Source organism: Camelus dromedarius, chromosome 12, assembly GCF_036321535.1.
Source record: "Camelus dromedarius isolate mCamDro1 chromosome 12, mCamDro1.pat, whole genome shotgun sequence".
NCBI classification, from domain to species: Eukaryota; Metazoa; Chordata; class Mammalia; order Artiodactyla; family Camelidae; genus Camelus; species Camelus dromedarius.
In genome coordinates this window covers 17034902-17058417 of record NC_087447.1, presented here as the reverse complement: position 1 = coordinate 17058417, position 23516 = coordinate 17034902, and the positions used below count along the sequence as shown (strand labels likewise).

Genomic DNA, 23516 nt, shown 5'->3' with positions numbered 1-23516 from the left:
GGTGATGTGGCCAGAGGTAGGTACTGTCATGTTTTCCTAATGGAATTATAAATTGCCACAACCTTCTTAAGAAAGCATTTTGGTAGTATAAATCAAAGTGCCTTAAAGTTTCTCCCTTTGGATCTATATCCTAGAAGTAAACTCAGAGATGTTTTGCACAAAGCTACTGTTTGCAGTAGCTTTTCTTTTCTTTTTTAATATTACTGGTATATAAAAATCTCTGTCTCCAACCATGTGTGCCTCACTGCTGTATCCTTAGCAGCAGCACAGTGCCCAACATATACAGGTGGTCAAAAAATAATATGTGAGTTTAAAGAAGGAAGTACATGTTCATACAAAGGAATATAATCATATTTTTAAAATACTGTATATCTAAGATGTACAAAATGCTCACAATATAATGTTAAAAATGAAAGAGTACACAATTATGCATAAATTCTAGGTGACAGGATTAAAGGTGATTTTTATATTGTCTTGGTGCTTTTCCTCAGTCATTCAGGACATCTTTATTGATATGTGTGGTAAGCATTGAGCACACTTCAAAAGGGAGAGACAATATAGCCCTCCCCTCATGGAGTTTATCAGAGAGCAGGAAGGCAGACATTGAACAGGTAATTATAAGCATGTCATTTACTCTAGTGAACTTATGTTACTTTTATAGTAGGAAAAAAAACTATGCCAATGATGATTTTCAAGCATCAATGTTTGTAATTTCTAAGATACCTTTTTACGACAAGAAAGGTGTGATTACGTGAGAAGTCTGCGTAGATCTCATACAGCGTGAAGTGTCCTTTTCCAGAGAAAAGAAAAATGTTTAGATTTCTTATCTGTTGGGTGGTTGGTAATGATTTAGCAATAAAAGCACCCCAGGCTTTTTTTTTCCCCTAAATAGCATTTTTCTAAAGGAAATTGAATAGGCTCAGATCTTGGTGAGAGTTGTGGAACCTTGGAAAGGCCCAGCATTCGTTGGAACTTATAAGCATTCAAATGAACTGGCTGTGGTTGGGGAAGGAATGAGAATGTTGATTAACATTAATATAAAAGTGTCTTTTTTTTTGCTTTTTTTTTATTTGTGTGGAAAACCAAGAGCATCAACAGCAAAATCCACGCTGCAGGCTGATGTGACCCCTCAAAGTTTCTTTTAACTGGGATCAGGAATGGAAAATTTTATCTTAAGCCATTGCTTTTTTCGGAGTGTGTTTTGTTTTGTTTTGAAGAAAGACCTGAGTAAATCAAAAGAGTTGCAGAGACGTGTTTTGGTAACTTAGCCACGCTTAATGGCTGTGAGTGAGCTATGCGCTGCTCTAAACAGTCTGACCCGTGCTTCCACTGTCCCTTATCCATTTATCAGCTGAGCCTTTATGCACAGCCACGTGAGCTCCTCTGGCCTTTTATCTGCTTCCTAAGTGAAAAAAGTCTTTGTACGTCTTGGTTAAGTTAAAAGGTGACTCTGTGGTCTGTTGCTACTCTGGTCTCAGGAGAAGGAAGCATTAGTGAGCTCTGTGTTGCCTTGGTAGAATCTCTTGCCCTTTTTTCTGTCTGTCTCCTTCTGTGAAATAGGAATGTGCTTCCTAAGCCAAGAGTGTTGGGAGGAACAAATAACAAGCAGCAGAGTAGTGACATCACCTCTCGCTGAGGGTGTGCTCCTTCGGACTGATCAGAGTGGCTCCCTCCCAAATGAAGGCTCACCCTCTTTTGCTCTTTGGTACAACTCATGTTGTACCATGTATGTAATGTGTTTCAAACCAACCTGAGGCTTTCTCTTTTTTGAAAAACTCAGATCTTAGGAACACTAAGTGAAATGTGGCTCTGTTGACCATCACTTTCTGTCCATGCTGATTTTTCCCTCCTGCACTTGGAATTCTCTTTCACATGCTGGGTCTGTTCCTGCGTCATGCTTCCAGGTAGAATTACTGTACTCACCGCTTCTTTTCCATTGGCCTTAGCACCCCTTCCTCCCCAATAATTTTTTTCCCATGTTTGGAAAACTGTGAGTTGTTGCATTTATTTGGAGCACAGGGCCTATGAGAGAGATGTAGGAGACAAAACTAAAGAGGAGGAGCAGGCAGGTCATCAGGAGCCGTGGGTGCCAAGCTAATGGATTTGAACTTCATCCTAAAGCCTTTGGGATGTCATTAAAGTATTTTAAGCAAGGGAGAGGAATTCTGAGGTCAAATTTGCATTTTATTACAGTGGCTCTGGCACAGCAACACTAGATTAGAAAATGCTCACTCTTAACTTTTTCAGCTAATTCTCCAAATGACTCCCCACACCTACTTTCTGGTCTCAGACACCTGTGTACACAGGTTGGGCCCTAGTTTCTTGGCTTATGGGCTGCTGTATACCCAATTCCTTTTTCCTAGAACATGCTTTTCCTCCTTAGTGTATTGCTAATTTTTTTTTAAACATTGAAATATAGTTGATGTGCAGTATTATCCCAGTGTTCTAATGTCCTAAGAGATCTTCGTTTCAGGATTGTCTTCATGTTGTGGTTAAGTGTCTTTCCTGTCTACTGCACTTTACTCTCCTGTCCTAGTGTCTGTGCTTGATTTATAGATTAAGGCCCTGTAGCACTTCCGAATTATGTAGAGGGTACTGGCAGTTCTGTTTCTAGCTATGTTGAACCTTTATCTGATAACTGACATTACAGCCTAAATCAAGGAGACTTGGACCCTCCAATCTCTCCCTTCTGATATCTTTTCTTTAGTAGGGCATACAGCTCCTTTCTCTGGAATGCTTTTTTCAGAGAGCAGCCTTTTGCTTTTCTGAGATGGAGCTGGGCCACTCGAGGACGGGGTCACCTTCCTGCTGCTCTCTGGCTGGCTGAGGGGTCAGAGGTAATGTTTTGGTGCTCACTTATGACTGGAAGACAAAAGATGGCAGGCACAAAGTCAGTCCCTGGGACCAAAAGCTGTTTCAAACATTGCTTGTATCTTCTGCCTGTACTGCCAAGAGTTGAGGCCTGGAACCTAGACTGTTTATGAAAGTTCATTATTGTTTTGATTTTGATTTTCCTGGGGGAAGTCATTGTAAACAGTTATGTTCTCAGAAGCACCCCTACAATAATAAACATAAACACAGTGTTGCAGTGAAAGCAATCCTGCAGTAACTCAGTGTAATCTTTTGCATCGGAAGTAAAGCAGATGAGTGGATGGATCTGCCCAGAATGAAGGCGAAGAAATCAGGAAGCTTGGGTCTGTCCCAGTCTTAATTCCTGACTTGCTCTTTGTCGCTGTGAGCAAGGAAGTGGTTTAATGCACCCCTTTGTCAGTGGTGGAGGAGGAGTAACACTGCCTGTTGGCCACATTGCAGCCTGAGCTGTGAAGCTTCATTATGATATTGGACATGAACTGACTGAGCTCTGGAAGAAAGGGGCAGTGTAGACACAGGCATTTGGACGCTAGGCACTCAGGAGTCGTAATCCATTGGCAGAGGCTCCCACATCCAGTCTTCAGTTTAGCAACACTGTTCTGTTCGAGGCAGAGCCCCTTTCTTTGAAAAAATCTTGCTGTTGACTGTTCTGGCAAGAAACAAAAATATATCTCCAAAATCCCAAAGTCTTGTTTGAAAGCCGATTCTCCTAACACTATGTCAAAACACAAGGCACAGCATAAGGTGGATGTAAACAGTTCTTGTATAAACGACTGTGAATTCCTTCATAAGCCAGAATGTGCTTTTCTGCGTTTTGGATGCTGATAATACTAATGCTAATAGCTGTTATTACTGTACTTAATATGTGCCAGTCTCCAAGTGATTTACGCGTATATCAATTGAGGCTCACAGCAGCCCTGTGTGGCAGGTACTACCATCATCTGCATTTTACAAATGAGTGAATTAAGGAACAGAAAGGTGAAATAACTTGCCTAAGGCCAAACAGCTACCAAGTCACGGAGCCAGTAAATGAAGCCCTGCCATCTGGCTGAGTGGAGATTGGCATTTCTTTGACCAGTGTCACAGTCTGCATCTTGATCACACGAACAGAACATTCAGTGCAATGAATGCTGTTTTCTAGGAGGAGAATGGAGACTACACGTATGTGGACAGAGTAAAGATCCCCTTGGATCACGGGACCTTGTTAATCATGGAAGGAGCCACACAAGCTGACTGGCAGGTGAGAACATGCAAGTATTGTGGATTCACTGTCATGAGGAGGCAGTTTCCTGACTGGCTTATGATTATTAATTTCTGTAGTAAACATGGTGAAAAGCAAGTCGCTTTTATAAAAAGCAAGAGGCAATAAAGTGGCATCATTTCCAAGGAGTTTTGGTACTACCTGCAATCAAAGCAGCCCTCCACAGCAGTGGTGTCTGATAGAACTTCCCATGATGATGGAAAAATTCTGAATCTGTGCAGCCCAGTGTAGAAGCCACTAGACACAACAACTCTTGAGCTCGTGGGATGCGGTTGGTGTGCCGAAGAACAGAATTTGTAATTAATTTAAAAAACTTCAGGCAGCCAGTGGCTAGTACATGGGGCTGCACAGATCCACAGCTTAGGCCAGGCCATTTTTAAGTTGTGCAAATTAATGTCAGAACACTTAGTATGAGAGGAGAATCTCATGCATCACTGGGCTCAGCCATTTATGTATCTTCTTATGAGCTCTGGAAAAGTGGCAGGAGGCTAAGAGGAAGAGCACCACTTAGAAAAGATGAAACTTTCTTACTGTGAGGGCGCTGGCATATCGTGGTGGGGGTGGGGGTTTGTTTCAGAGAAGGAGACCTTTATCCACAAGACTGTAAAGAGCTATTACTGCTCGTGAAAGGCGGCATAAAATTGAAATATGTCTGTGTCCTCATAAATAAGTTTTCAATTGCTTTGAAGTGAAAATGTAAGTGTGTTTATGTCAGAGTTATTCATATTTCCATTTAGCATCGAGTGCCCAAAGAGTACCACTCTAGAGAACCAAGAATAAACCTGACCTTTCGGACAGTTTATCCAGACCCTCGAGGGGCGGGGCGCACTGCTGATGTGAGATCTTTGAGACAGAAGCCATGCTGAGACTGAGCAGACCTTCCACCATGAAGAAACTTCCAGAAGCTGCCCAGCTACTCTTGTGGTGTGGCTGTTTGGAAGATGAGGATGGTGTTTACTTCCCAGCTTGGAGTCCTGTTAAATGGCAGCCAGCAGTTCATGTTTATAATATGGTGACTGAGGGAGCAGTAATCCCTAACCACACTTCGGAATCACATATTTTCTTTAGGCAAATTAAAAACTGCTGTGGCTGTGCTCACAGATGGTTTTGTCCATAAGCAGTTTTTTCCTGCCCTCTTCCGCTTCATTTGAAGAAATATGAACGGACTTTGCCTTCAGGGTAAATCTGCACATGTTTGTTCCCTGTGACTTTAGCAAAGTGGAGATACAAATATGCGTCAGTGACTGGAGCCTTCCGCAGGCAGACAGCTGCTGAAACCCAAACAGAGCTCTGTTGAAGTCTGCCTTGACTCCTAAACATCTTGGCTTGTGTGCTATTGTGATGGAAAGCTGCGTATTCTGGGAGCACTTTACTTAGCTGAGTCTCCTTGCCTGCCCATCTTCCCAGGACACACTCGGGCAGGTTATAGGCCTCTGAATAAAGAGTGGAAGCAGTGCTCTACGGCATATCTTCAAGCAGCCACCTGGACTACTTGGAATACAAGAGAAAAGTGTCCCCTCAAAGGGAGGAATAATTGCATGATGTCATGAGAAATTTCGGCTGAAGAGCAGCAAACGCCCTGCTGGTGGCAGCTGTTCCACATAGATTAGTTCCCCCTGGGGAATTACTTAAGTCATTTAAACCCAAGCCAGATAGGAGAAGGAGCAGTCCTGCAGGGAATAGACTCAGTTACCTAATAGTTCTGTTCTCTTTCAATTTCAGTAACCCTATGACTAAGGCTTTCTTCTGACTCAGTGCTCTCTTCTACACAAGTTCCCAAGATTCAATCATTAGTCTGTGATGTCACCAAGGTTCCCAAAACAGAACAGAGGCTGCCCCTCATTGCATCATAAAAGCACTTGTCTTCCTGACCCCTTGACTTAGGAGCAGTGTGCCAGATCAGTTCCAAACCAAGACAGGGAAACAGAAGAGAAAGAGAATGGAATTAAATAGATGAAAGTAGGGTGAGAGAGTTAAGAGTTTCCCTTGCTGCCTGTGGGGAAAGTTTACAAAGCCTTCTTGCTTTTGGTCTTGTTTCCATTCCATACTGTAAGATAGATGATCCCCATGATCATGATCAAGTGCCGAAGGCTGGGCAGGCTCTTCCCCAGAACTCAGGTGGATGCTTTGCCTGGCCAGGCTCCCTTCTCTGACAAGCTCTGTGGCTTCTTGAGTCAGAGTCTCTCTGTTTTTAAAATGCGGTTGCGTGTGTATAGCTCCTTTATCTAAGAAACACTAAATGCTTTATAAAATCTGAGCCTCATAGGAAGCCTTCCTGTGCGGGAGGTACAAATCACCATAACAATAAAATCAAACCTCTGTTTAACTCCTAGCTTTCCTCCTATTCAGACAGACAAAAACTGGCCAGGGTTGGGCAGCCAGCTTTGGTTATAAGTTGGATGTATGACCTGCGGAAATTCCTCTCCCATGCCCACAAATGAAGGTGCCGGCAGATGACTCCAGGTCTTACCACATCTCTCCTAGTGCCAGATCATGCTCTCCCCTTGCGTCAGCTGCAGATTTGATCTCTTCCCTCATCACTGCCATGTCTGTCAGGGAAACGAATTCCCACTCTTCAGCACACAGCTTGGGCCACCACCTGGGTTTCTTCATCTGAGAGCAACAATCTTAGGTTTTGTTTCTTGCTGTCAAACACCAGAACTGCTTCTTTCTACCACTAAGATAATGTCCCTTCTAAAATGTCAAGTAGGTACTTGCCATAAAGTAAAAGTACAGGGTGTAGGACCAGACAGGGATTCCAGACCCTGGCAAAGGATGCCCGTGCTCAGTGACTGCTCCAACCTGTTGCTGTGTTTTACTGGTGGTAGATCTTAACTAGGAATTAAGGGTGAAGCTCTTTTTTTTTTTTTTTTTTTTTTTGCCAACGTTACTTGTAAAGCAGAGGGGGCAAATATAATGGCTGTAGCATGAAGAAAAACAGGTTTAGTTTTTTAGCTGCCCCTTTTTTGAGCTTTAATAATAACCTGCCAGGACAATTCAGTAACCATCCTAGGAACTTTATACATAATCCCTAATCCTCCCTAAAGCTCTGCTGTTCCCACTGTAGAGACTAGGCAACTGAGCCTCTTAAGTGGTGAGGTCATTTCATAGGACTTAAAAATGGCAGAACCAGAATGGAAAGCACAGGCTTTCCATTTCCAATTCTGCATGGCAGAATTTAGGTGGAATAATCTACTGGGCAACCCCAGGCCCCTGAGCCTCAGAGCTTGCTCCTGCAGAGCCGGTGACCCAAGCTCACCCTAGTGCCCTGCTGGCCAGGCTGACTGACAGGCCACTTCGTTTGTCCCCTGGCTTTCCTGTGCACCAGGGCAGGCATCTGCATCTCATCCCTCCTTAATCAGCTCTAGCATCTCTTAGAAACTCTGCCACCAACTGGACTGGCATTGTCCGTTGTACTGAGGGAAGCTCATTTTGAGGGGACACAATCCAATTTATGGCAAAATAGACAAATTCTCATCCAACCTTCCTGGCAAGTGACAAAACAGAGTTTCCTGACCATACCCAAGCAAACTTCTAGAGGTAGGCAAGTGGGCCTTCCTCCCTTTGTTTTCACCTGTGAGACTTCTGGGGACTTTGCCCAGACTCAGCACCAGGCTTCTTCCTGAGGCTGACCAACACCACGACTGATAAGCCGACAGCCTAGAGACGCAGGTCGGCTGCACACTGAAAACTTGTTGACAACAGGCAGCTTGCCTCAAAAGCGCAGGTTGGAACAGTCTGACACTTACCATCAGATTGTATCCTCAGTATTAAAATCACGATCTGCGTAGTTGACTAAACCACTAACCCACGTGGCGTTGATGATTCCTAATAAGTTTGGGTCACGGGTCGTAAGCCTGCCATTTTCTGTGGGGCTCCCTGCTGCCTCCATGGCTTCTGTGACCTGCCCTCGCAAGTGGCGGATCTGTCTGGACCTGGTCAGTAAGTGGCACTGTCTCCTGACTTTTGTCATAGCAACCCCAGAAGAGTTAAGTGGGCCCTGTAGTGAGCAGAATGCTTCAGCTGGAGGGTTTCAGAGAAAGCCCTGACACATGATGGGTCCCTGCCCTGCTGGGAATATTTCTTCCTCGAGTTCTGGCAGCTTTTACTTGGCTGCAGAATATCTAAGGCCCACTTTGCCTTTTCTGGTCATAAACACTTGTAGGGTTGAATCTGGAGTCTTGATTGCTTTATTTTCTTAACTATGCCTTTGAAAAAGCCGAATGTTTCCATAGTGATGCATTCTGTTTGTTTAAATCTTTACTTATACGTGGCTCCACCCACATGTTCTCAGAGGGACCTAGTCTACAACTGTCCCCTTACCCTATACCCCTTACCCCTTCCCATTTTCTCTTTGCAAGGAACCCTTCCCTGGATGAGACCCTTGTCAGTTTTATGCTGCTGAAATCCATTCTTAGATATGTTGATTCCTGTGTCTGAGGGTCAACAGGGAAATTATTTTGATGTTTATTAATGAGAGTGGAACACAGGCTAATGGTGTCTTTTCTAGCTGGCTTAGTGCTGCTGTGCCAAATTAGAAAAGTCTTCCCCAGCCTGTGAATAGAGCCCCGTGCTGGGCTGGGCTTTCTGCTGGGTGTGGGGGCCAGTGTCAGAGAGGAGTGTAGGAAAACAGGATAAATTAGGTAGTGTTTTTGTAGCCAGCATTAATTAACCAAAAGATAGTTTTCTCAAATGAGCCAACTTGGAGCTGACCAGGGTATGTGTGCCAATGTTACCATTACAGTTATTTCTAGGTTATCACTCCCCCTCCATGTAATGGTGATGTCATATTCCCTGGACACCAGGGACAGTCCCTATTCTCATGTGGCCTCCAAGAGTGTGGACATGCTCAGGCAGGATCCTGGCTTCTGACCCCATAAGCTTTTAACTCTGGACACACATTCTGGGTTTCTAAAAGTGAAGGAAAGGTTTAAAAGCCAGGAGGAAGCATAGTGTTTCCTGGGCCTGTTACATACATAATCTGATTTATTCCTAAAAGCAACCCAATGAGATGGTTGGTTTTTTTAAAATAGATAAGGAGACTGAGGTACCTAGAGGACAGATCAGATCCTGAGATCGGGTGTCCCTGGTGGGCAGGCATTTAGTATGGTCTCTGGGCCTCCCCTAGCCCTGGCCCCAGGCCGTCAGTGGCGGGTGGGGGTGGGGGCAGCCGCAGTCAGAGTACCCTGGGGCTGGAGGAACTGCTTTTTTGGCCCCTTTACCGGCCAGCCAGCAAAGCCTCAGGTTCTTGCCTGGGAGCCTGGAAGCTTCTCCCCGTGGGGTGGGAGGCAGGAGGAAGTGGTGGGCCAGGCGCGGAGCTCTTGAGGGCCGCGTGATCAGGTTGCAATTAGCCGCCCACTGCAGGAAGGGCGTGGGCGAGCGAGCGCTGTGACAAACGCCTGCCGCGCACCGCCTGTGATGCTCCAGACGCCCCTGAAAGGCAAACGTGAGCCCTCGGCAGGCACTTGGCGGCGGCAGCGGCGGAGGCGGAAGGTCTGCCCCTCCTTCCCAAGAGGCTGCAGCGGGAGGGTCCTCCCCCCCACCCTCCGCTGCTAGGTCGCTCTTATGACAGTCTGTGCCTCTGCTATCAGGTCCCTCCCTGCCCTCCTTGTCTGCACCTGGAGAATGGGCCTGGGTGGGACCATTTAGGAAGGGAATCCACACCCTCCAAAAAGCGATTTGGGTTGAGAGCTGCTGTATCCTCCTTGCCTAAAGAATGTTTGTGGGATGAGGGGATGAAGGATGCTGTGGGGCCTCCCAAACTCTGTCCTGGGATATTCGAGCTGCTGGCCACCCACCCAGGCAGGACCCAGGAGAGTCAGGGAGAGGAAGGGGTCCCTACAGAAGGGTCTCTTTCATGCCCTTGTTGGTTAGAGAAAACTTTTCTGGAATGTTTTCTCTGAAAATGTATCAAGGGATTAGACACTAAGTTATTCCCTGTCCCCCTCTCTCTGACGCTAACCGTTAGCCTCTGTTCACCTGGTGTGAGAAGGAAAGGTGGACACTTAGCCTCGAGGCAAAAATCAGGGGAGGAAGTCTGAATGTGGGGCTTCCCTCTCACTGCCCTCCCCCACCCTCAGCCTGCCTCCCAGAACAGCCTCCTGCCCTGTGCTCGCAGCAGGGGGGCCAGAGAGAAGAGCTGGAGGACTCTTGCCCACGCCTTGCCCTTTGCCCCCGGAAGTCCTGTGAGGGTGTAGGTTAGGAACTACTCTCCCCATTGGACAGATGAGAAAACTGAGACCCCGAGGAGTTGAGTGCTCATCTGAGGGCCACCCAGGGAATGCGGCAGAACCAGCATGAAGGCCCACAACAAGCACCTCAGTCAGTGTTCTTATCACCACTCAAGTTCTGTGACCTCTTCTGAGATCCCCATCTAGAAGCAGAACCTGGTGACAAGAGGGAACATGGGTACACATAGCCCTGGAAGGTCGCAGTGCCTACTGGGGCAGCCCTTCAAGGAGTGGTATTGACAGTCCCTGTGCCGCACCAGCCAGGTGGCTTGATGCGTGGCAAGGATCCCTGCTGCAGCTCAAGGTAGCATTCTCCTGCCAAAAATAGCGCAAGCTGAGCTCTGCACCAATTGCTCAGGGGAGTTAGCTGGACAGTTTCAGGCAAGACTGGCTCAGATCCACCTTTGCAGGGCGGACCGTGCCACTCATATCTCAGAGCTGCCTGCAAGGGTGGAGTTAGGAAAGAACTATGACACCTCACTCTGCCACAGCCTCCACATATGTCAGACTGACCGCAGAGCCCTTGTGGATATAGCCGCAGCTTGAGTCAGGCCGACCTGGGCTTGAATCCCACTCTGCCCTTCCTAGCTGAGTCACCTTGGACCCATCACTCAGCCCCCAAGCCTCAGTCTCCTCAGCTGTGAAATGGACACAGAAGCAGCAACCTCCCCAAGATCCTGTGAGGGTTGAGATCATGAATGTGACATGCCTGACAGTAATGTGCTTACTAATGTAATTGTTTTGAGTGGGACATTCCACATGCCCTGCTAGCCCCGACCCTCATGCTGGGTGGGCGATCCCGGTGTGACTGATGGATGGCCTTGTGACCCCAATCTTTCCCTTTGTCGGGCTCCCTGGATCCCTGAACCTCTGTTGCAGTCAGCGAGGGGAGGAAGGGCAAAATGGAAATTGTGCTGAAAGAAGCTGATCATATTAAGGTCCAGCTGCACTTAGGTGTCTCCTGGGAAGTTCTCTAGGCCGAGCTGAAGACGACTCCCAGATGCCAAAGTGGCCTCATATCAAGACCTGGTCGTTCTCTGCAGCCCCGCCACATGCTCCCCAGATAATTGGTCTCCTAATGCACCAGCCCTGGCCTGGTTCCAGCGCCTCTTGCCCCGCAGGTCAGTTCACCATGTTTCCCAGCTGGGTGAGCAGGTCACAGACCAGTCTGACGCACCCCAGCCAGTCGCATTGTTTTCTTGTCCCTGCAGGCCATTTCTAGAGTCTGTACAGAACGCCTTGGCCTGAAAGAGTAAACAAGATTGCCAGGCTGGGATTCTGTTCAAGACCAGGGCTTTTATGTCCAGAAATTGTGTGTTAGATGCTGTGGGGAACACATAAAAGGAAGACACAATCCCTCCTATTAAAGATGGAAATAAACTGACATGGCTTTTATTTCCTTCCTCAAAATTGGTTTTTATTTCCTAACTACAAAAGGAATGTGTGTTCTTTGTGAGAAATTTAAAAGAAAGATAAAAGGAGAAAGGAGAATCATTTGTAACTTTACATCAGAGATGACAAGTCTTTGCCCTTTCCAGTGGATTTTTTTCCCTACACATTTGTATACTTAAAAAAAAAAAAGAAAAAGCAACTTCATATTGAACTCATCATCTTATAGTCTTTTTCTACTTGTTTTGTACATTGGTGCATGGCATTAATTATTGTTCCCTAACGTGGTTTTGAGTGGCTATGTAGAATTGTATATAGTTGTAGCATTATGTAACCGGTCTCATTGTGTTGGATAATTTGATGGTTGTTGAGGTTGGAGTTGTTTTTGCTATTAGTAAGCATTCTGTTGATTTTGGAAATCATGAGAGTGAATGGGGGAGGCAGGGAGATGGTGTAGCTAAGAGTCCAGGATCTGGCCTCAGTCAGGCCTCAATTCAAATAATAAAAGAACAGGTAAGTTAAATTTTTATGAAGCCTGATGTGGTGCCAGGCCCTGTGTTAAGTGGTTTGCATATATTAACTCCTGATTTATTAATCCACACAACAGCCCATGGACTAGGCACTACTTTTAATCCCCATGTTACAGTTGTAGAAACTGAAACACCACCCCTCTTCTCATGCAGCCTTCCCGTGGCTAAACCTTTGTGTACATGATTGTTTCTTAGAATACATTCCTGAAAGTGGGGTCCTGCCCTAGATTGGGAAGACTGTGTATATCTTTAAGGCTTTAAATACATAATGTAAATGGCTTTCCAGAAAGGTTGCACCAACTTCTCCTACCAACAGTGTTTGAGTGTATCTGCGAAATTCATGCCATGCGTTGAGCATCAATAATGTGCCAGGCTGGTATTATAGAAAGCTTCTCTCCTTGAAAGAGAGACTGTCCCATGCCTGGCATGGAGTCAGCAAGTCCTCGGTATACCTTAGCCAGTGTTAGCATTGTTGTGTTATATGTGATTTGTTGAGAAAACAAGACTCACACTTGAAAAACCTTGATAACAAGGTGAATGTAAAATGAAGAGTCCTGATAATGAGCGCTACAGGCATTGGAGGAACATGGGATATCATTTGGGATGGCAGTCAGGGAAGGCTGCATGGTGGAGGAGCCATTTGGAGAAGGACCCTGAAGTGACAGCCCAAAGGTTCATGAGCAGTGGCTGCTGTCCAGGGGCTTGTGTAAGGAGTGTTGAGCTGGAGGAGAGATGGTGAGAGAGGAAGATGGGCCCAGATCAGGCCTGGGAGGAGGGGATGGGACTGGAATGGGAAGCCTGGTGGGGGACCAGGACAGGAGCCCAGGCAGAGAGGTCTTTGTGTGTGGCCTGTTACCTCCTTGGAGTGGTGAGGGGAAAAGATGCTGGATTTCCTGGTGCCAGTAACACTCCCTCTTGCCATGAGTGCTGAAGCAAAAGAAAAACAGACACGGGACTCAGCTGTGAGGTCAAAATATCTGACAGAGCTGGACGGGAGATACTCCCTCACCAAGTCTGAGCCTTGGGGCACCCTGTTCGAGGAAACAGCACAGCAGGCCCTGTCCCCACCAGCTCCCAGGGCAGTTGCTGTCCGCCCCACTATGTCTGCTCACGGAGAGCAGAGGAGGTGAGTCTCTTCCTCCCAGGTGGGGGACACAGGAGCTGAGCAGCACACACACTCTCTGTGGGCTGGCAGATCTGGACGTGGGCAGGAAAGGGATTCCCCATCCCCCAACCCACTTCCTTCTCCCAAGCTCCCCTTTCAGAGAAGTCTGTCCTCCTCTCTTGGGGGAAAAGTGAGAGGAGAACATTTCCAGTATTCTTTCCTCCTGGGGTTGGAACATTCCTTTCCTCATTGCAGCTAAGGGAGGAGATACTCGCCCCTTGCAGACATGCCATCCTGCCCTTTCCAGGATCCTTTGGAGGAAAGGCTGCTGGAACCAGCCAGGCAGGGTAGTAGTGTTTGTAAATTTGGGGGCCATGTAGGCCTGGTTCTACAGGCAGCTCCTACACTTACTGCTGTGCCCTTGACAAACTTCTTTCCCTGAGTTTCTCCTCCTTTAAAACAGGGTCTTTGTGGGGGGAGGGTATAGCTCAGTGGTAGAGCGCATGCTCAGCATGCACGAGGTCCTGGGTTCAATCCCCAGTACCTCCATTAAAAAAAAAAATAAACAAACAAATAATTACCTCCCCCTCCCATAAGTAAATTAAAAATTTTAAAATAAGATAAAACAGGGTTGTTGTGAGAATTGAATGTGACAGTGTAGCTCTGTTTGCAGGTATAATCATCAAATAATGTACATGGGAAGAAAAGTCCTCCAGCCCTCAGGCAGGGCGGGGCGGGGCTCACACCGGGCTTGGGACAGATCTCACTGCATTGGGGATGGAGTGACTAATGTGTAGGCAGATGTAGGACAAGGCCTTGGGGGAGAAAAGGCCCAGAATGGCCAAGAGAGACTGGGAAGACAGCTGTAAGAGGCCACTGTGGAGGCAGCTGGGAGGGAGTGTGGAAGGGGACCTGAGCCTGGGGTGTTCCCACAGCGGGGTTGGGAGGAGGGAAAGGAGGCAGGGAAAAGGGAAAGAGCCAGAGAAGGAGCAGCAAGAAGAAGGAGGATGTTCTGTTACAACACCCTCATCACCCCGCCCCCCATCAGAAGCACTGGGTTCTTCCCTCTCTAGCCTGGAAGCAACATGGGGTGCCAGTTGGCAAGGCTTATTGTGTCTCAGGTTAAAAGGTGAATAAGAAGTCAGGCCTCTGAAAGGCAGCCCCTGGGTGCTGGGGCAGTAGCATCCTGGCATCAGGACTTTCTGGGTCCAGTCTCTGGTGGGCCAAGCCTTTTCCTACACTTGGCTCCTGTTTTCCCATCTGCAGAATACCGGGGTTGAACCAATTTGCACACAGATTTAACTAAAACTAAAGCTTCATGAAACAATACTTTATTACATGTGTCTATACTGATCTTTTCTGTTGTGCATTATTAAAAAATGCTGGTTGTAACCCCTAGCTGATTGTGTGGCCCACTAATGAGTCATGCCCCTTGCTCTGAACACTGAACCCAACTCATCTGGAAGGTTCCTTCCTGCTCTGGCAGCCTGCAGTTCTGTTCCATTTCCTCTGGCCTCATGACCCCCGTCAGCCAAGCCTTTGTGGTTTTCTTCCTTATATCTTCAAACAGTAATCTCATATGCAGATGGAGGCTGGACTGAAGGCACTGCTTCGACTGCCCTCCCCACTCCGTGGGAGGTCCTGGCTGGTCCACTGTCTTGGCTGGGCGCTGCCTGCTCTGCCTTGAGTGCCGAGGTGTCCGTGGGTGGGGAGGGGCCCTGCGCCATGGAAAAAGGAGTGGAGTTGGGTGTCATCCGTGCTCCCCTCCCTACCCCACCCGACGGTTACCTGGGCTGGAGGACACCAGTCTTCTCTCTGGAGAAGTTGTTGGGAAGTGGAGCCTGGCTCCCAATTTGAATTCTAGACTCTTTCTGTGGCCCACCCTCTTCACCCTGTCTCCCCTCACACTGAACCCCTCCCTGGGCTGGTCCAGGAGCCACCATCGTGGGAGCTGCTGATGGATGAAAAGAGCTTTGGCAATGATGGACCTGGGTTCAAACCCCAGCTCCATCTCTGCCTGGCTGTGTGGCCTTGGGAAAGTTCCCTAACGTCTCTGAGCCTGTTTCTTCAACTAAAGTTTAGAGGTAGTAACACCCATCTCGGAAGATAAACAAAGGCAAGATGAGAGGTACAGAGTGCCTTGTATTGGTGCCTGGCATGAGGCAGGTGCTCAGGAAAACTCAGTCCTTTAAATCCCAAGGCCAAGCTTAGAACACAGTACACGACAGGGCATTGTTTCAACCCTAATTTTTTGGAATCCATTTAAAAATTCATCCTCCCTCGGGGCACGTTTTACTCCAATATGTTCTCATAAAATAATTTGGTTTGTTCGTCAAAACAGCCACCCAGGGAGCAGGGCGGGGCAGGCATGAGGCTTCCACAATCACAGAGCATGAGAACTTGCTAGTGAGCACCAGAGCCGGGCAGCTGAGCGCAGTCTCCACGTGCTGTTTGCTGTCCCCCTGCTGTCACCCACTACCAAAGCTGCAGAACGTCGTCTTTGCGGGTTGTCTTCAGAGCCTACAGCACTTTCTTTTGGTGCCCAACCCCACCTGATGATAATTATTGAGAGATCCATATCTTGGCTCCTATCCAAATTATTATGGAGCCAGGCACGAGGGCACCTCTGTGTTCAGAGATGGCTGTTCTGGGGCAGTGCTTCCCAGAATGTGAAAAGCCGTTCCTCTGGGGGCTCCTGTGTGCATTGGCTCTCAGTCGCTGTTGACACTGGGGCTCTGACAGCCGAGGTGACTTGCCCAAGTGCACACAGCTCCAACAGCAGAGGCTAGGAGCCCTTCACAAGGCGGCCTTACACAGCTGGGGCTTGGCACTGCCTGGGAAAACCTCTGGCCCCCCTGCCTCATGCTCCTGGCCAACTCCAGCTGCCCTCTGCTCTGTTTTGCCAATAATTTGAAGACTCTCCTCCCATGGCAGAGGTTGGCACTTGAACCTTGGAGCTTGCTTTGGGAACCCATGGGGCTGGCTTGTGGCTCAGTAGAGGTTGTGAAATTTCTCAGATTCTGAGGTTGTAAGTGCTGCTTTATGCTTACAAACTGGGTAATGTCTCTGGGCCTCAGTTTCCCTGTCTATATGTGAGGGGCAGTGCCAGATGGACCCTTTCCAAAGAACCTGTCCTCGCAGAGGGCAGTACGGCTGGGCAAGAGTTCAGGACTGGGTTCCATCCTTATTCTGCCACCGCCTTGCTGCTTGCTTTGTGACCTTGGTTGAGTTCCCTCCTCTCTCTGAGCCTCTCTGAGCCTGTCTGGTCTCATCTCAAAAGACAGCAAAGATATCCTTGCTTTGCTGAGGTCACAGAGGGGAAACTACTTTGCAAAGCTCAAAGGCCACAGATTTATAGAATTGTATCCTTATCCATGTAGTGGTTCTCAGGCTGGTGGGCCCAGAAGAGGGACACTCAGTTCTGCAGAAAAGCATGTGGGAAGGACTGAGCCACAGGTGCCGGGCTGCCAAGCTGTGCCAGGTAGCAAGCCCTTGGCAGGGAAATATGCTTCCATTACTCACTTCAGCATAGCCGGGTCCACAGCCTAGGCATGATTCTTGGGAGGTTTCCCTGGGCTCTGGCTCCTTCTGAGTCCCCAAGAGTCTCCCTGCCCCGGACTCTAGCCTGGTGTTCCCTGGGGCTCATTCTGGGAGTTGGGGTGTCAGGGTGCCTCCCCCCGCAGGACCAGCCCTGCCGTGCCAGTTCCGGCAGCCTGCCTGCCGGCAGCTGGTATTCTGTTGCACTGTGTACAGTGAGGTCCAGATTAGACAGTGAGCTCATCGCAACATGAATGGGGCCACTAGGACGGTGGCACTGGGGCTGAAGATCTGACTTCGGGATATCACTGGGGATCTCCCTGGACCCTCTCCCTCCCTCTCTCTGTCTCTTACCCTCTGTGTCTCTCAGGCTCTCTCTCTCCCCTCATCCCATGCACACACCAACACCCTCTCTTGGAGCTTGCTGGGGATTGTCATGGCAACCCTCCAGCAAAATTATCAAAACACTTTTATGCTGACAATCATACCAGACCAAGTGCTAATTCTGAGGCAGGAGCAGTTGGTAGGATGCTGAAGCCACGGGCTTTGTGTGGAGGGCTTGCTCTGGGGTAAAGTAGACAGGAGCAAGAGGTGAGGGTGGGGCCAGGAGGGAGGACCACTGGGAAAGGCTCTGTCACTTGCCTACCACAGCTGCCTTCTCCCCACCCCTGTGCCACATTAACATTTGCATTCCATCTCCACACACCTGGATTCATGTACACACATGTACGTACACACACAGACAGACACACAAGTGGACGAGTGGTAGCTGAGCCAAATACACCCAAAGTACAGATTGACCAAAATAGCAACATCTGGAATAACCATGACCTCATTCAACACTTGGAGGCCTGAGATCCACTCTGGGGAGACTTCTGGGTGAGCACAGGGACACAGCTGGCTGACCCAGGCTTCTAGCTGGCAGTAGGTCTGTACCAGGGCAGCAAAACAGCCATAGGAAGGGACCTGACCCTCTTGTCAGGAAGCAGAGAAGGACCGTGAACAGAACTGCCCTGACCTGGTTCTTCCCGCCTTGCTGTGCAGTCTCCATGGCTGGCTGCCTCTCTGTATCCCGGAACAGACTCGGCATCCCTGCTCCCTTCTAACCCAGGCCAGGGTACCACAGGCTCCCTTGGAAACAAAGCCCTGCTAATAGCTCAAGAACTGGTGGTTGCTATTTTTAAACCCTGGCTCTGCCCAGAAGCCAACGTGTGGGTGAGGATGATGGAGGAGGTGGTGGCACAAGCCCCTCCCCCGTCTGCTGCCATCTTCTGCCCCATCTGCTCCCCCAGCAGCCCCCTCCAGGGAGGCGAGCCTTCCCCCGCAGCCTCAGCCCGGGCTGCTTGCCACTCTCTGGCCCAAGAGGAAGCATCGACTTCCTGCAAATGGGTCCCCTCATCCACACATCCTTCCAAAGATTCTGGAATATTAGAGCTGGAGGAGCCCCCAACAAATCAGAGTCTAGGCTCCTCACTTCAAAGATGGGGGAAACTTCCAAAGAGTAGAAGCAGTGGGTTCAAGACCACAGGGTACATCAATGATGGAGCTGTTACTGCAACCTGGTTGTCTGACTTTAGCCACCTCAAAGGGACGATGAGATGGGCTATTACAAACAATGAGCACTGAATTCTGAGTCAGGCAGACCTGGCTTGAGTGCTGGCTTTAGCACTTAGCACCAAGAGTGACCCTGGTAGGTTCCAAAGCACCCTCAGTCCTCATCTGTAAAATGGGGTGAGGGGAGGATCCCCTTCAAAAGATGCCGTGAGGATGATTTAAGTGAGGCATGTGCAGAGCACTGTTGGCACCACACCAGGCACATAGCAGGTGTTCTATCTATGTCTTTCCTCTGCAGTCCCAGGGCTAAAGGCCTGCTGAGAAGAGGGACCATCCTGCATCCCCTTTAATGGACACCCCCTGCCCGAGTTGTCCTAGCCTATCCTGGAAAAGCTGACATCAACCCTGCAGGCAACCTAGCCTATCCTGGAAAAGTTGACATTAACCCTGCAAACTCAGCAAGGCCCAGAGGGCAATGAGAACCAGGCCCCCAGGTCCCGGGTGGGCCGCCAGGGTCCATCCTCCCATTCTGCCCACCCCTCCTGGACACAGGCCATTCTCACTGGCTCCCTCGCCCTCTGCACCCTACAGAGGGGAAGGCCCTGGCCCTTCAGCCTTTGGAGAAAGGCAGATGTAGGGGTGGGGGGTTTTGCTGAAGGAGGCTGATATCCTGACACCCGTAGGACCACCTTCAGGCACCAGCAGTGACACCCCACACAGCAGACATTGCTTACAGTTGCTTAGACATTGCCTGGTCTTGACTTCCTCTTTTACTTAGTGAGTCAGGCAGGGAGGATTAGCTGCCCAAAGTCCCCAGTGCCTTCTGGAGCAGGAGCCCCCCTGTGCCTTTCCTGACATCCCAACCATGCTGGGGGTGGTGGTTGGGTAGGTTTGGGCAGGAGGGAATAAAAACAAAAGGAACATGTTTTCATGCTTAAGACGTGCTTTGCATACACTGATCATTTGCATACAGCAAGGTATTACTCACGCTTTCAGGTGCAGACACTGAGTCTCAGAGCACATGACCAGCCCAAGGTCACAGAATGGGCCCGTGGTGGAGGAGGGTTAGAATAGGTCTGTGTTCTCCTAACCTGACAGCCGCCCTTGGCTGACTCCTGCAGGTGGGTCATTTGAAAAGGCCACCTAGGATTGGAGCTGGTCCCAGAGATATCCTGACAGAGGGAGCCATGTGTGGGGAAGGTCAGCGGTGAGACTGGGGAGCTTGACTGTCTCTCCCACCCTCCCTTGCCTCTTCCTGGAGGCCCCTTGTGAGCCCAGGACTTCCAGACAGAGCAGAAGCGAGGGGAGCTAACTCGGGACCCTTGCTGTGAAGCACAGGCCTCCTTTCCCACCTTCACCTCCCTGAGCTGGAGAAGGGGAGCCCCCCATCCAGGGAAGCTGAGACCTCAGATCCTCCCATCCGTGGCCCGCGAATTTGGGGCCCGGAGGAGCCGTGTGTGTTGGGAAGGAAGCTCTGGTGGAAGTGGTCCCATCGCTGGCTGCCAGGGCTGTGGGAGCAGGGATGGGGCTGGGAGGAGGGAGGCTGTCTGCAACTCAGCAACCATGAGCTCCTGGTGTGTGGGCACTGGCCTGGCTGCTGGGGAAAGGCAGAGTCTGCCAGGAAGGCAGACCCCACTGACAAGAACAAACAAATGAGAAGGCCTTGCAGAGAGTGGGACAGAGCAACCGAGAGGGAACCTTGAGCAGAGTGGCCGGGGAAGGCTGCTCTGAGGGGGCAGCAGTGGAGCTGAGACCTCTACAGTGCAGGGAGACGGGTGGCTTGGTCCAGGCCTTGCAGTGAGTTCAGGTGGAACCAGACTAGGACCTGTCTCTTGACTCCCACTCTACTCATCTCCCTCGTTCTAGAAACATCCTTCTCTTGGATTCTGACATGTTCTCCTGGTTTCTGTCTTGCCCTGTTGGACATTGCTTCTCTGAGTCCTTGACTGGTGGCTGGTCCCAGCCCTTCTCTTCCACCCCCTGCCCCATCTACACCCTGCCGACTCCCACACCAGCCCCTCCCTCCCTCACCTCTCCTCTAAGTTCCAGTGTCCTGCTGGACCTATCCACTCCGATGTCTAATGGTTCCCTTGTTTAGGACGATGCTAAGCCAATTAATAGAGACTCCAAATTAAGAGTAGTTTGCGAATATTCAGTTGGTGACTCTCACACATGATAGCTCCAAGGGAAGTGTTTCGGGTTGATAGAGAGCTCGGTTCTGCAGGGTCATTAAGGGACCAGACTGACTGCGGCACTGCTGTCTTTCACACGAAGCCTCAGGGGCTCTCTGGTCATTCCTCTCCCAGCCAGTGTGAGGGGGAAGAACGTGGAAGTCCTGGACAAGAATTTCCTCTTAAGCAAGTGAGACAGAAGCTTTTGACTTCTGCTTACATTCCAGATGAGAGCTTAGACATGTGGCCCCACCGAGCTCCAAGGGGAGCGGGGAAGTATGGCCCACCTGGGTGCACAGCTAGCAGTCTCCGCTGCCATCTGCCCTCTAGAACGGTGAGGACTGCCTGCCCTGGTGGTGGAGGGGGTTCTCTCGGGGTGGCCCCCTCATCCTGTGTCTCCCTGGCCCCTGGCTCTGCCCTTGGCAAATTCCTCCTTGTCTGTGGCTCTCCACTGCCGCCCAGCAGGGAGCTGAAAGTCTGTCCTCCTCAGGTACTTATTTAGGCTGGAACAATCATGGGCTTTTGAAGTCTGGCCTTGCGATTTTGTTGGTAATAACAATTCCTTCAAAAATGTAGTAGGTTTCTGGTCTTTCTGCTTCTAATCCATTCCATACGCAATAACCACACCCAAAGTTCCTTTCTTGATGTAGTTATTAAGTCTGTCTGTCACCCAACACATCTCTTTCTCTCTCATTGTAAATGAAAGTTACCCTAAGGACATCTGAAACAGTAGACTTGGATGACAAGGCAATACCCCTAATATAATACTTTGCCATAAGGTTGATTCCTTTGTTTGGCTTAATGTTTGGCCTAATAGGCCCTGAGAACGGCTCTGAGCCAAGATGGTCTGATCTGCTCTTTGGATAAAACCAGTTGGTTTTTCCGACCCTGAGGACAGTAATTTTCTATATTATCTCCTTTCCCCCCTCCCCCATCTCTTCCTGCAAACTAGCCAGTCTCTTCTTGTACTATCTTGCTAAAGACAGCATCGAGCAGCCAGCATATACAAATGTTTTTGGCTCTTTCCAACCATTCCTCTAGAATTGGAGGCTCAAGTAGACATGTGGTCTGCCTTCCAAATTATCACAGGTAATTTTTTAATAAATGTTTTGTTACAGCGTATAACAAGGGTCACCAGTTTTCCATTCTCCCATATTTGTTTCCTTGTTGCTCACCACCTGTTCGCTAAGCCATTGCCACAGGTTTTAGCATTTTTATACATAGCAACTTCCCATGCCAATTTTGGTATCACAGTATTGCTAAGCTGCTGTTAAAAGGCACTCCAAAATACAGTGGCCTTAGGATTATAGAAATTAATTTTTCTCTCACATAATATAGTTCTGATATGATCATTTCAGGCCTCACCCCGGTGGGTAGTAGATTTTGATGGATAACCCCCAGACTCCACAGTGGTCCTCCCTTCCCAACCTTCTCTTCCCCACCACATCCCCCTGTCAATCACTGGCACCACCATCTAACATTTGGTCTAGCCAAATATGTAGATGTCAACCTTGATTTCTACCACCCTCCCCTCCACACCCCTTGCTTCCCCTACCCCCACCATCGAATCCGTCAGCCAGTCCTCTCAATTCTGTCTTCATACAAATCCCAGATCTGACCATTTCCCTACACATCTCTGTTTTCTTCACTCTAATCCAAGTCATCAGTGTCTTATCTCTGGGGATAATGTAACGATCTTCTAAGTGGGCTCCCTTCTCCTTCCCCCAACCTTTTTCTCATTATTCTCCACCTAGCAGCCAGAGTGAGCTTTTAAAAACATAAATTGGAGCATGTAGCTCCCCTGCTCAAAACCCTCCAGTGCCTTACCATTGCCCTTAGGGTAAAATGCTGTCTCCTTAACATGGCCACGAAGGCCTTCCTTTACTGTCCCTACTTCTCACGCCCCTTGCTCTCTCTGCTTTAGCCTCATGGCCTTTTTGCTGTTCCTGGAATAAGCCAAGCTCCTTCCTGCTTCAGTGCCTTTGTGCGACATTCATTCTGCCCTAAACGTTCATCCTCCCACGTGTCGCCCACTGGGTCCTTTGTCCTCCACAGGGCAGACAGTTCAGTGGCATGGATAATCATGAAGGCTGACAGCTAAATCACATCTGTTTGAATCTCAGCTCTGCTGCTTAATAACTGTGTGGTCTGGGGCAAGTTGCTTAGCTTCTCTGTGCCTTGGTTTTCCCATCTGTAAATGGGTATGATAAAAAGTACTTGTTATCCAGGCTAAGAGGATTAAATAAAATAGTGAACACATTAAATGAGTTAATGCATAAAAAGTACTCAAGAGCATGGCATATATTAAGCAGTTAGTAGTACTATTATTGTCCTTCAGGGGGTGCCTTAAATATTACCCACTCTGAAGAACCTTTCCTGGCTGCCACTTTTCTTTGTGCCTCCATTTGCTCGTATGTAAAATTGGGAGAATACGAATTACTTCCCAGGGCTGTTACAAAGATTAAGTGGGATAATATATGTAAAACAAAGCTCACTGCCTGGCTTGGAGTAAAGCTCTCCAGATGGTAGTTATCATTATTGTTGTTGTTTTTAGTGCCATATCTAAGTGTTATTCTTCTGAGCATGAATGGGGGTGCCCGAGGGACTTGGAGGGTGCGGGTAGTGAGGAGACAGAGGAGACAATTAGGGAAGAGAACTGGAATGGGATAATCCGGTGTTTGTATTCGTGTGTGTGTGTGTGTGTGTGTGTGTGTGTGTGTGTGTGTGTGTGTGTGTGTGTGTGTCTGGTGAGAGGGGTGGCATGGATCCAGAGAAGAAATCCAGCCCTTCCTCCGACTCACTTTTGGGGAGCCGGGAGCCCTGGCTCTCCCTGCGGCATTGGAGCCTGGGAGATGCCTCCGCCCCGCG

The 23516-nt window shown here is 48.9% G+C and overlaps 1 protein-coding gene across 1 annotated transcript in view; it reads left to right on the top strand.

Moving 5' to 3' along the window:
• ALKBH3 (alkB homolog 3, alpha-ketoglutarate dependent dioxygenase) overlaps nt 1-11757 on the top strand; it is a 38632-nt gene extending 26875 nt beyond the window's left edge. Inside the window, exons 9-10 of the mRNA XM_011000606.3 lie at nt 4013-4111; nt 4870-11757. Coding sequence (XP_010998908.1) covers nt 4013-4111; nt 4870-4998 — 228 coding nt within the window. The 3' untranslated portion in view covers nt 4999-11757. The remainder of the gene's footprint in view (nt 1-4012; nt 4112-4869) is intronic.
• The last annotated feature ends 11759 nt before the right edge of the window (nt 11758-23516 follow it).